The 12872-nt window shown below is 38.1% G+C and overlaps 1 protein-coding gene across 1 annotated transcript; it reads right to left on the bottom strand.

Annotated features, from left to right (window-relative positions):
- Nucleotides 1-9696: 9696 nt before the first annotated feature.
- TKTL2 (transketolase like 2) lies at nt 9697-12428 on the bottom strand. The gene has a single exon (XM_012735586.3). It carries the CDS (start codon nt 12358-12360, stop codon nt 10483-10485), a length of 1878 nt encoding a protein of 625 aa, XP_012591040.1. The 5' UTR covers nt 12361-12428; the 3' UTR covers nt 9697-10482.
- Between the last annotated feature and the right edge of the window lie 444 nt (nt 12429-12872).

The raw sequence follows: 12872 nt of genomic DNA, 5'->3' as shown, positions 1-12872 counted from the left end.
TTAGAGTGCCAAGGCGTCAGCCTAGCTCACAGCAATCTCAAACTCCTGGGCTCAAGTGATCCTCCTGCCTCAGCCTCCCAAGTAGCTGGGACTACAGGCATGTGCCACCATGCCCGGCTAATATATATATATATATATATATATATATATATATATATAGTTAGTTAGTTAGTTTTCCAGCCAATTTCTTTCTATTTTTTAGTAGAGATGGGTCTCACTCTTGCTCAGGCTGGTCTTGAACTCCTGAGCTCAAAGTGTCCACCCACCTCAGCCTCCTGGAGTGCTAGGATTACAGCCGTGAGCCCTTAGTAGTTTTTAACAAAGGGTTTTGCACTTTTATTTTTGCATTCGGCCCTCATTATGTAGTCAGTCCTAGTTAATTTTTGTTTTCAAAATATCTTGTCAATGTTCAAACATCTATTTTATTGTAGAAACTTTAGAACAAGCTGTTTTCTCCTCACCACCCTATCCCTCCTTAGGCACCCTGCACATACACTTTTGGCATTCTGACTCATTCTATTTTAATTTGAGAAGAATTGACATTTTTATAACTTTTGAGCTTTTTCATCCTAGAACTTGGTGTGTTTTGATATCTATTGAGGTCTTGCTTTTTGTGCTTCAGCAAACTCTTATACTTTCTGACAAATACAGCTTATACTTTTGTTGTAAAAGAAGCTATTTATTCAATATCCATATGACGTCTTTACAAATTGCCACTTGAATAGCAAATTAAAATGTTTTCATGAGCCTGGCACACAAAAAATGTTTGTAAAAGAGATTTAAGAAAGTAGGCAGGGACATTGGAAAGGACACAGAGAAAAATGCAATTGTCTACAGGTGTTCTAATTCAAATTCAGTGTTAGAAAAAAAGAAATAAAAACTTTGTTGCTAGAATAGGATGAACTTTATGGGCTGGATTCATTCCTCAAGGCAGCAATTCACCATCTCTCCCTAGTACACATAGGCCCCCAATAAACTCAACCAGTGATCTTGAAAATATTTTTTTTTACATATTCCCATAAAATTTAAAGTTCTATACAATTTTAAGTTATTATTTTAAGGCTGTAGCTTCTGTCATATTATGGATATTGTCTTTTACAATAAAATTGTTATATGCTTTTTTAATATATCCAATTCCATTGGATATGGAACATGACATACCAAAAAAGCATATGACATACCAAATCTGAGAGGAATGAATTCATTCTGACTAAAAGAAGTGGGTTTTCTAAAGTTCGGGACACCATGCCCTACACTGGCCTCGATTGCAATACTGGTACATTTTGCCCTGCACCCGCACTTAAGAATTCTGCTATTAAGAGAGCAGTTTTTATCTAATTTTTGGAAATTATCATCAAAAAGAAGAGAAATTATTGAGTCAAAAGTAAATGTAAGGTTTACAATAGAAATACTAATTATTGTCTTTTAAATGCACTATTTATGTTGTAGAACCCTGAATATACCGAAGTCAGGTTAATCTAAATTTAGTAAGGACATGGTAGAAATGTGCACCATTAGAGATAATCAGGAATATCAGTGACAAGCAAACAGAGAAACAGTGTATCAGTGAGAACATATGGGAATCTTACATCCAAATGAAAAAAATGCACATACTTGTGTATTACACAGGAATTTTGTCACACATCAAAAAGACATGTCTCCTGTGAATCTAAAAAAATAGTAGGAAAAAAAATAAAACAATCTATTGGTCTTTTAGAAATAAATATGGAACTTTTAACTTCCTCTGTCTTGTCATGCAAAGTTTAATTTCATACTATGGGCAAAAGTGAATGAGAGTCTTTGCCAGCTTACTTTCCCTTAATGAGGAGACCAAAAGTGTTTTTAGTAATAATAAGTCTTGAACATTCCATTTCTAAAATTCATAAATGTGTGGGACATAGAGACTTGTCAGAACTTGTAGAATGGATAAGTAAGGTGCTGCTAACTTCAATATTTCTAACTGCTGTTCTTGGCTTTGCTTTCCCGAGACTCTCAGCAACAATGCTTTGACAATAGTTGAGGTATAGGATGAAAGAGTCTGTTAAACAAAAATTTTCATCATGCCACTATTCCAATCTATAATTATATCTTGAATTCAGAACCTATTTATATGGATTAAAGTAACTTTCTAATTGCAGGCTTTATCTTTACCAAACTTAGGAGGAGTAAGATAAGAAAGTCACAATAATTTACTGCTGGTTTACTGTTGTTTCATTAAAAGATGCTTTTTAGAGCCAATATTTTGAAATGTTCCTGTGCTTGGCACTGTGATGACATCACAACTGGCAATGACTAATATAATAACATTAAGAATGAGTGAGAAGTATGCCTTTCTTTTGAAAAGTAGAAGAGGGTCAATTATGAAAGAGCATATTGGAAAGGATCACAGGGTGTTCCCAGGCAGATCAATTTTAGATACAAAAACATGGGCTTAAAGATCTGGAAACAGATTCACTTAAAATCTTCCATGTCTACTTACCACTTGGAAAGTCTCCATTAAAAGAAAATATTAAGGGAGTAGTACACAGAGTAAGAGAAAATATTTGAAATACCTATATTCTAACAAAAGCATGTGTATCCAGTACTCATAAAAATCAATAATGTAAAACTATATGTGGTGGCTTATATCTGTAATCCCAACACTCTGGGAGGCCAAGACAGGAGGATCACTTAAGAACAGGAGTTCTAGACCAGCAAAACATGATGAATCTCTAAGAAAATTTTTTTTTAAAATTAGCAGGCCATGGCAGTATTTACCTATAGTCATAGCTACTGGGGAGGCTGAGGCAGGAGGATTGCTTGAACCCAGGAGTTTGAGGCTGCAGTGAGCTATGATTGTATAACCCCAACTTGGAAGACAGAGTGAGATCCTATCTCTTAAAAAAACAAAAACAACAAATAATAAAAAAAAAAAAATCTAAAGGCAAACAGCCTATAGACAAAAGACAAAACCAAATATTTATGAGACAGGAGTGCAATGTGAACTTTTATATTCTGATGTGAGAGTATAAATTAGTAGAATCACTATGGGGAAGACTGCAAGATTTAGCAAATGAAAATACAGAATACCTATATATGTAAACATATTGGACAATATATTCTAAATATGAAGATATGTATAGCCAACAACAAAGTAATCCTCTTTAATTTATGTAACCAATAAAAATGACTTAAGAGGTTTACCAAAATACTCGTGCAATAATTAACCCCCCAAATGAAGACAACCACATGTTCATCAATAATTTAAGTGGATACATTGTGATGTATTTATGATCCAAAATACTATACTTTCACCATACTATATTTTCACTTCATATTCTGTGGAGTCTGAGGTGAAAATAGTGGTTAACTTTGAGGAGGAAGGAGGAAGCAATCCATGGAAGGGGGCAAGAAAGTGGCTTATGGAGTGCCATAATGTCATAATTATTTCGTCAGCTATACGTAAGATGAATGAATTCACTTGGTGAAAATTAATTGAGCAGTGCAGTAATGATTTGTGTATTTTTGTTTGAATGCTAAACATCAAAACAGTTTATTAGTATTTTATTTTATTTTATTAGAGATGGGGTCTTGCTATGTTGCCCAGTTTGGTTTCAAACTCCTGGGCCCAAGTGATCCTCCTGCCTCAGCCTCCTTAGTAGCTGGGATTACAGGCATGAGCCACCACACACAGCTGAGGTTTTTAAAATTAAAAAATATATAGAAGGATTTGACATACATGAAAACAATACTATTCCATTCCTGTGAGGGTGAGTTGGTAGAAATAGATTTAGAGTATTCTAACATCCTTGCAGTGTCCAGAAAGAGGGTAAAAGTACCAATTAACCAAACCTGCAAATTTCTAATAAATAAATTTGACTTATATAGCAGACTGAATAGGATGGTTTTTTAATGTAATTAACATATATCATGTATTTGGTATTAATTCCTTAACTAAAAAGTAGATGCTATCAGAATAGTTCAGGAAGGGATGTTTAGTGCAGGTGAAAAGATGAAATAAAAATATACCTTTTAGAAGTTTAGGAATAGGTTACTACATATCTCAGTAATTTTCAGAAAATAGCTAACTTGGTCTAAAGGCAATTTCCCCATTCCATTGTCAGTCATTCTGTGTATAAATGGGAGCTTTGACACCTCAGTGGTGCTATAGAAACAGAGCAGGAGCTGACCATGAGGAGTCAAATATCCATAAGACTGAAAGACAAAAATCAAACCTGAGACACTAACTTAGCAGCATCTAGTACTCAGGGAAGTTTACATTATTGTTTCTTAGATGTACAGATAACATTGCCTCCTGAACTGATAAAAGGAGGTCAGGTACATATGCATTGGCTTGACTCACACAGAGGTGGCAGAACAAACCTGTGCTTGCTTCCATCTGTTCCTTATTTTCCCAGAAAGTGGTCACACTGGTAAAGCTGGGACTACAGTTTTGCTATTTTGCTGTATTTTATCCATATAAAGTTAGTATTTATACTTAATAAAAAAATCTATTGAAATGGGAAACATAATTTGGGGGAAATCAAATATAAGTGAGGTAAAGAGGTATAATGGAATTTAGGAATGTGTTTTAGAAACAAATAGACAAGTAATGTTTTCTTCCTTAGAGTAAGTTTCCTCATATGTAAAGATGGGGATAATAATAAAACATACATTTTAAGATTATTTTTAGAATTGTATTAGATAAATAACTTTAAATTCAGGCTCTACAACATACTGGCTACATGACCTTGGCTACTTAGGAATATAATAGCCTCTCTTCACTTTAGTTAGCTTCTTCATCTGTAAAATGAGAATAGAGTAGTATTTATCATTCATGTAGCAATATTCTTTAAAATACATAAGTAGTATCATATACACAGGTGTGTATATAAGCATGTACATCAGTTTTCATCCTCATCCTTAGTACACTTAGCTCACTTTTGAAATTGTTAATCTGTAATCCATAATACAGAGAATTTGTTAATCAACATTCATCAGAATAATTTTTCATTGGGGAAATACATTGTGTCCACGATATGAGTTTGACTAGAAATTATGTGCATATTGCTCTCCCTTTGAAGGCATAAAATAAAAGAATATGGAAAACCCAGAGTCTATTCTTTTAGAGCAGTGGTCTCCAGTCTTTCTGGAACCAGGGACCAGTTTCATGGAAGACAAATTTTCCATGGATTGGGGACCTGGGGGGATGGAGGTGGAGCTCAGATGGTGATGCGAGTGATGGGGAGCAGCTGTAAATACAGATTAAGCTTCCTTGTCAGCCAGCACTCACCTCCTGCTGTGCAGCCTCGTTCCTAAAAGGCCACTGACTGGTACCAGTCCAAGGCCAGGAGATGGGTTGAGGCGAGGCTTGGGAACCACATTTTAAAGGATCAACACCTCCAGGTCTGAAACTCTCTGTAGTCCTGTGTCTTCCACTTTATGGAATAATCCTGACCCAGCTAAATGGTTGGCTGTTTCTCCCTTCAGAATATCACTGATTCTAGAACTGATAATCAGTGGGTACATTATAGTACAGTCCTCTTGGTTCTTTACAGGCAGGGAAACTTCTGATTAGGTCATCATTCATTCTTAGTGGTAGATACCCATGCCATACTGGCTGTTGCTTAATTTTGAATTGTATGAATTCTGCTCAGGCCTATCTTGGAGCAAATGTTTTATTGTGTTTGTCAAAATGCCTGACAATAGAGAGTGGGGATTTACCTGAGTTTATAACACATTGCATAGTTGCTTTTTTGCCCTATCTTACAAATAAATGTTTGTATTTATATATTTTTCAGATTTTGGTCTAACAGCTTGCATTTATTCTAATGTATGCATTGTAATGAAGTTCTCTAAATTTCAGAAATACTTGCACATGTGAAAGAAAGATATAAATACAGAGATGAATCAACTTAAACTACCTTCCAAACTCTGGGAACATACAGCATCCCAGTTAAATAAAAGTGGCTTCTCTTCTGTCCCCCCACTCTCACCCCTTTTTTGTCTAAAACTCCAGCTAGCAAGTTAGGCTTGGAGAAAGGAAAAAGGATGGGAAACTGAAGGCAACAAGACACCATTTCCTGAGGGCACGCAGCTGCCAACTACAGTCCCTTACTTGAGTAAAGTAAAACGAAGTCTGAATTTTAGTGAACACTGAAGTACTACTTAATATATCAAGCTGAACACAATTTCATCACTGTATCCAGAGCAGATTTTTGTGACTTTAAGTATCTATAGACTCTCTGTTACCTAAGGGAGAATGGGAAAATCATGGGATCTGTCCAACTTTCCATTGAGAGCCACATTAATTTTACTCATTGAATACTTTTTAAAGGGAAAGAGGGAAACAAAAATAAAATTTTGTTTTAATCTTATCATGAATCATTTTTATTCAATGTGCTAGTTATAAAAATATTTCCATATTATAAATATTGAGTTTATCATAGATAAAAATATTGTACCAAGATTATGTTTCTTCTTCTTAGCATTAATATAAGCAGTGTGATTGCAGTGACTCAACTCTGGTATATATAATCACAAAATGGTTTTATTTTCCCACTAACTGCTATCATCTGTATTCTGTTAAAACCCCCTCTATTCCATCCATTATATATAAAGAATCCTTAATGTCGTCTCTAAATCTATAACACTTTCAGTCATTTCCAGTTATTAAAACAACTTCATTATACTAAAACTTAGCCACACATTTTTTAAAGCTACAATCTCCAAGTTCTCCCTCTCTCATAGATGCTTCAGTGAGAGTTGAGAAGGGCAGTCATTTGTCTCACAGATTTTCTCCATCCTTCTTCCCCATAGTTTCTCTAAATAGACTACTATTCCCTCTCTGTTGAACATCACTGCTGATCTATAAACTGAGCAAGGGTTAGGGCCAGCTGACCTTGACTGAGTGATTTAATAGCAAGTAGCTATTATAACAGTTGGTGGTCCCTTTCTGGGGGAGATTACATCTTTCTATTGTTCCCAAATTGCAGACATCCACAGAATTTCTGAGGCAAGGACCTCTTTACTGCTCAGTGTGATGGCCTCTGGCAAGCCTGCAACCTCCAATCTTGTTAACACTTTGTAGTCAAATATAGAGGTGGTCTTGAGGCCTGGACCTCAAAGGTTCAGTCCTTACAGTCTTCACATGGTTATACCATCACCCTCACCTCTCGCCAATGCTTTACCCCAGAGTTTGCAAACTTTTACTGTTAAAAAGTCAGATAGTAAATATCTTAGGCTTTGCAAATGCATACTATATGGTGTCCGTCAACTACTCACCTCTACTATTGTGGCTCCAGAGCAGCCACAGATGACAGACAACTGAATGTGCATGAGTGTTCCATAAACTTTATTCATGGACACTGAAATCTGAATTTCATATTATTTCAAGTCACAAAAATAGAACTCTTCTTCTACTTTTTCCAATCATTTAAAAATGTAAAAATCATTCTTAGCCTACAGTCATACCAAAACAGGTCGGAGGGTGGGGGATGGTGGTGCAGATTTTGCCTGCTACTTTTGTTTGCCAGTCTTCTCTATTTCAACCTTGTAACTCCATGGTCAAGGAAGCAAGCCCATGTCTAAATCAACATCCAACCTTGCAGTGAAATACCTACCTCCCCTTCCAGCAGTTAACCCCAAACCTTATGAGTGACTCTCCTTAGAGAACCCCTCCTCACCAATGTCAGTGAAGAGACTTAGTTCAGTGCCTCCTCCCCTCTCCTATGGGAAAGATGGAGGAGATGGTTTCTAAGAACAGTACACTCTTCCCTACTATCACAATGTCCCAGGACCGCTCTTACATATCACAATAGTAAAAGCCACAAAAACAGCGCAATACTTCTCAAACTCCAAAGGCAGGCCCTTTTTGATTGGGCCCTGGAGAATTTAACAATTCCTGTATAATTCAATAAACTTCAGGATAACTAAAACTGAATCAGTACTTCATATTACTGTTACATAATTTTAAAATCAGAAACATTGAGGCTTTTACTTTTTCTTTAAAAATATTAATTTTTTTCCCCCAAGCAGAGCCCTCAATTGAACTTTTCAGGTAGCTTAACATTGATGTTTTAAATAAGGTAAGATAATAAAACACCAGTGTCCTGATTCCTTTACTATCTCTGAGAGTCACAGAAATCAAATGACCTGGGAACCATTTACCACCTGAATGGCTGGTGTCCTTCTCAGATGATTGCCTGCAAGCATTTACTGCTGCAACCAGTAGGGCAGCTGCTGGTGGTCCATGGAATATCATTGGGTTCTCTCGATAATCTATTAATAATATACTTTCTTCAAGGCAAAACAAGGAACAGAACTCCTAAGTTAAAACACTGATCGTGTTGTTCATCAAACTACATCTCCACAAGCTTCAGCAGCATCAGTTAGCAACAGGATAATTTTTTCCCCAAGATTTTCATGGACACTTAAAGGATCTCAGCATAGTTTCAAGGGTAAAGAATATTCAGTATATCAAAATTTGGTATGAGTCCATTTTACTTGAAGAACTGTAGACATAAATCTCACCTGCTATTTCTTCTCTCTGAAGCTGATAGCCACTGGTTGTTAACTTGGGGAACAGAAACTTTGCAGGATTCTAAAGGCTTCCTCACCTTCCTACAAAAAATATAATTTCTGGTGGTCTTGGAGATTCCGTTAAACATTAAAAAAAAACAAACAAACAAAAATTCTCTGATCTACTATCATTATTAAGGTGTGTTTATGCATATTTGGTTGGAAACTGACTTTTGTACTCCCACATTCATGTAATAAAAGCTGAAAACTTTTATGCATACCCAGTAATGCACACCCAAATTATGACAAACAATTTTGTGTATTTTATCTATTTTACTGTGTTTCTGAATCAGTGTTATCTCTCTGTAAGGTATGAAAGATGTAAGGATGGAGACTCATTATTTATCAGATAAAATAATTGACTGATGTCACTAGATTTGAATGACTGTATTAGGAGATCCACAGTTACAGAAGACATAGTAGTAAATACAGCTGAATTGATTTTTGTTGTTGCCCAATGTGAGATAAATTTTTTTGCTTATTTGCATTTTCTAAATTTCACAATGATCCTATATGAACTGTCTTTATTTTTACAAATAACTTTTAAATCTTATGAAAAACATCAATTAATATGATCATTTTCCAAAAGAGGAAAACAGCTCAGAGGAAGACAAAAAAAAAAAAAAAAAGTAGCAAAATGAGTAGGCCTTGGTTTCTCTGATTCCCACACTGGTATTTTTGGGTCTCTATCACACCTTCTAAGATGACAATTGACAAGACAAATTGGTTATGCCTCCAAAGAATTTAATGAGGACACTTAATGAGGGTCATAAAAATAAGGAACTAATTACCTGACACAGACACAATCTGAGTGATTTTTATTTAGTTTGGAACCTTGAGTCCATTTGTAACTTACCTGACTGGTACTTCTTCCTCATACTCCAAGCATACAGTTTATGCTCTCAGCTAAAAGTTAAGGTGTGTGTGCTTAAGGAATGGCTTTCTAGTTCACATGTCATTCTCTAGTGATTTACTTCCAGCCCCAGCCTTTTTCCAGGTTTGCTGTTGGGGAACTTGCCTCTCTCTGCTTCTATTTAGATATAAGCTTCTTCCTTATCGAGGCTTTTATCAGGGAGAAACCAAATCCCGCATACATGGCATAAACTAAGCAAAGCAGCTGGTTTTTAAATACTTTATTACTCTGACTTTAGTATCCTTAGTAGATGAATACAATCAGGTTAGCAATCTGGTTTGGCCACCAAAATATATATATATATAGATAGATAGATAGATAGATAGATAGATAGATAAACATTTCTGAATCTTCACAAAAACAGTGTGCACAGTGTGCAAACTAGAATGTTATGTTTTCACGTAAGAGTTACTACAAGCAGTGTAGTACATGTGGTAAGGGTTTATCACTGCTGCCCTACAGGCTCTAAACTGTAGAGGGGAGATGAAAGGAAACTTCAGAGGAAATTCCAAGGCAACTGCAGTCAAATATTATCCTGAAAACTGGTGGTGCAGAATAGCATTATATGAGAACTCAATTTTGCTTTAAAACTCAGGGTATTGAAGTCTACAATTTAATCTACACTTTCTTAACTTACAAGGAAATCATACCCATTTAATAACATTACCTCTATATTGATCCCCAGCTCAGCCTATTATTTGTAGCCTTATCAGAAAGCTTCGTATGAAGTGGTTGTTTTATTTCCTATTATGTTACTTAAAATCATACAACCCACTTTAATGATTGAGAGTGACATTTGTATATACAGTCACAGATTAATAGAAAGGTAAACTTGAATTTCTGAATTAAGAATGAAGCAAGGAGTTAAATGGCTTTGCTTTAAAGGGAAAAAAGCACAACCACATAATTATAAAAGGATGGTTTTTGTAACAAGCATGAACTTAATATAAACATACTAGTGCTTTAAGACCAAAGCCAACAGGCTTGACTTTTTAAGAAATGAGCGTATTTTAGTTCATTAAAGTATACTTTACAGTCTCTATGATGTGTCTGGCACTGATTCCAAACATATCCAGCAGTTCACTAGGCTTCCCACTTCGAGGCAATCCTGACACTGCCAGCTGATGAACAACGATGTCGGGCTCCGTGGAGACAGCTGCGCATACAGCTTCTCCAATGCCACCTTCTCTGTAGTGGTCCTCCACTGTGATAACCCGGCCGCCTGTGGCTTTTGCACTGGAGATGATAGTGGCAACATCCAGGGGTTTAATAGTAAATGGGTCAATGACACAAATAGAAATACCTTGCTGAGAAAGGTATTCAGCAGCTGCTAAGGCTTCGTGTAGAGTAACTCCAGCTCCAATAACTGTGACCTTGTCATTGTCACTGTGGCGGACCACTTTGGCCTGTCCAATCTCAAAATTTTCTTGTGGGGTATAAATAACTTCAGTTTCTGGTCGGCTGGTCCTAATGAAACACATTCCTTTAGTATTGGCAGCTAGATAAACAGCATGCTCGGTCGAGACAGCGTCACTTGGATAGAAAATAGTGCAATTGGGAATGCTTCGGAATATGGCTAGATCCTCTAGGGCCATCTGGGAGGGTCCATCTTCACCAATGGATACTCCACAGTGGGAACCAATAAGGTTGATATTGGTTTGAGAGATGGCTCCCATTCGGATCTGATCAAATGCTCGGGTGAAAAAGGCAGCGAAAGTACTAGCAAAAACAATGGTTCGACCACGTGTGGCACAGCCCACTGCCACACTTACCATGTTTTGCTCAGCAATGAAACACTCTATGAAACGCTCAGGGTGTTCTTTCTTGAATATCTCAGAAAAGGTGGAGTTCTTTGTATCACTATCCAGAACAATAACTCTTTCATTTTCACGGCCCAGTTTAGCCAGAGCCAAACCATATGCTTTCCGAGTAGCTATCTTGTTGCCAACTTTATAAGCAGGTGGAGAGTTCATTTTTATATTCGTGATGCTGATTTGAGGTGAGTCCTCCACAGGGGGTTTCCAAATGGGATCCCCACTGGTCTGTATCTGACTTTCAATTAATTTGATAATTGCATCTGCTCTTTCTTTTGGCAGTGGCTTTCCATGCCAATTTTCAGCATCCTCGATATTTGGAATACCTCGACCCTTGAAGGTCTTGGCAACTATAGCAGTAGGCTTGTTCTTCACTTGTGTTGCCTGCCAAAAGGCTTGGCACAATGCTTCCACATCATGGCCATCCACTAAGTAAGTGTTCCACCCAAAGGCTTCACAGCGATTCTGATAGATGTCTGTGCAGTGCTCAAGGGGCGCGGTACCACTCTGTCCCAAGCGGTTCACGTCGAAGACTGCCACGAGATTGTCCAACTTGTAGTGGGACGCAAAGGCCAACGCCTCCCAGACAGAGCCTTCCGAGGCCTCGCCGTCGCCCATGAGGCAGAACACGCGGTAGCTGGCCTTGTCGAAGTACTTGCCGGTATAAGCCATTCCACACGCTGCACCTAACCCCTGCCCAAGGGATCCTGTTGCCACGTCAACAAACCGCAGCCGAGGGGTGGGATGTCCCTCCAAGTCGCAGTGAATTGTCCTCAAGTTCAGCAAGTCGGACTCACTGATGCCACCCACCTCTGCCCAGGCAGCATAGAGCACCGGGGCAGCGTGGCCCTTGGAGAGCACAAATCGGTCGTTGTCAGGGTGTTGTGGGTCGGTCTGTTTATACCTCATCGTGTGGAAGAAGAGGACGGACACGATCTCCGCGGCGCTGCAGCACGACGTGGGGTGCCCGGAGCTGGAGGCACACGTGGCCCTGATAGAATGGACCCGCAGGCGGTTGGCTGCATCTCGCAGCGCCTGCACGGTTTTCGCGTCTGGCTTGGCGTTGTCGGCCATGGCTGCGCCCTAGTCGGTTCCGCTGGACAAAGCCGCTGGGACGCCCCTCAGTGGCTCCGTCACGTGACCACCGCGCGCTTGCCCAGTCGGGAGAAAAGAGATCAGCAACACGAGGGTCGAGTGCGCATGCGCCATGGCCTTCATCACCAGACTCTGGAGCCAAAAGACGGGCAGGGGGCGGGGCCACTTGCGTGTGTCACGCGCTCTGTTTCCCTCTGCGAGTGAACGGTCCGTCCTTCCTCTCTCCACCACCAACTGAGTGGATTTTTAGTATTTACTTTTGCACTTGCATATTTAGTGTTGTTAAAAAATAATTAAATTGTTATACTTTTCCTTGTTATAAATTCAAAAAAGGACATTTTTATATTCTTGTATTATAGGAAACTATTTCTGAGATTGCATTTTTTGTGCATTAACACTATATTTGGGGGGAAAAAAACTTATCTGAGGCGTCTTCACTCTTTTATATCAGAATGTTAATAAAAAAGATCCAAAGTCACTTTCATTCTACC

Source organism: Microcebus murinus, chromosome 15 (assembly GCF_040939455.1).
Source record: "Microcebus murinus isolate Inina chromosome 15, M.murinus_Inina_mat1.0, whole genome shotgun sequence".
Taxonomy (NCBI): domain Eukaryota; kingdom Metazoa; phylum Chordata; class Mammalia; order Primates; family Cheirogaleidae; genus Microcebus; species Microcebus murinus.
The sequence above is the reverse complement of the archived record's forward strand: the minus strand, read 5'-3'. Positions and strand labels throughout refer to the sequence as shown.

What these genes read in the sequence shown, in the direction of transcription:
- TKTL2 (XM_012735586.3), bottom strand. Translation starts at nt 12,360, where the DNA reads ATGGCCGACAACGCCAAGCCAGACGCGAAAACCGTGCAGGCGCTGCGA.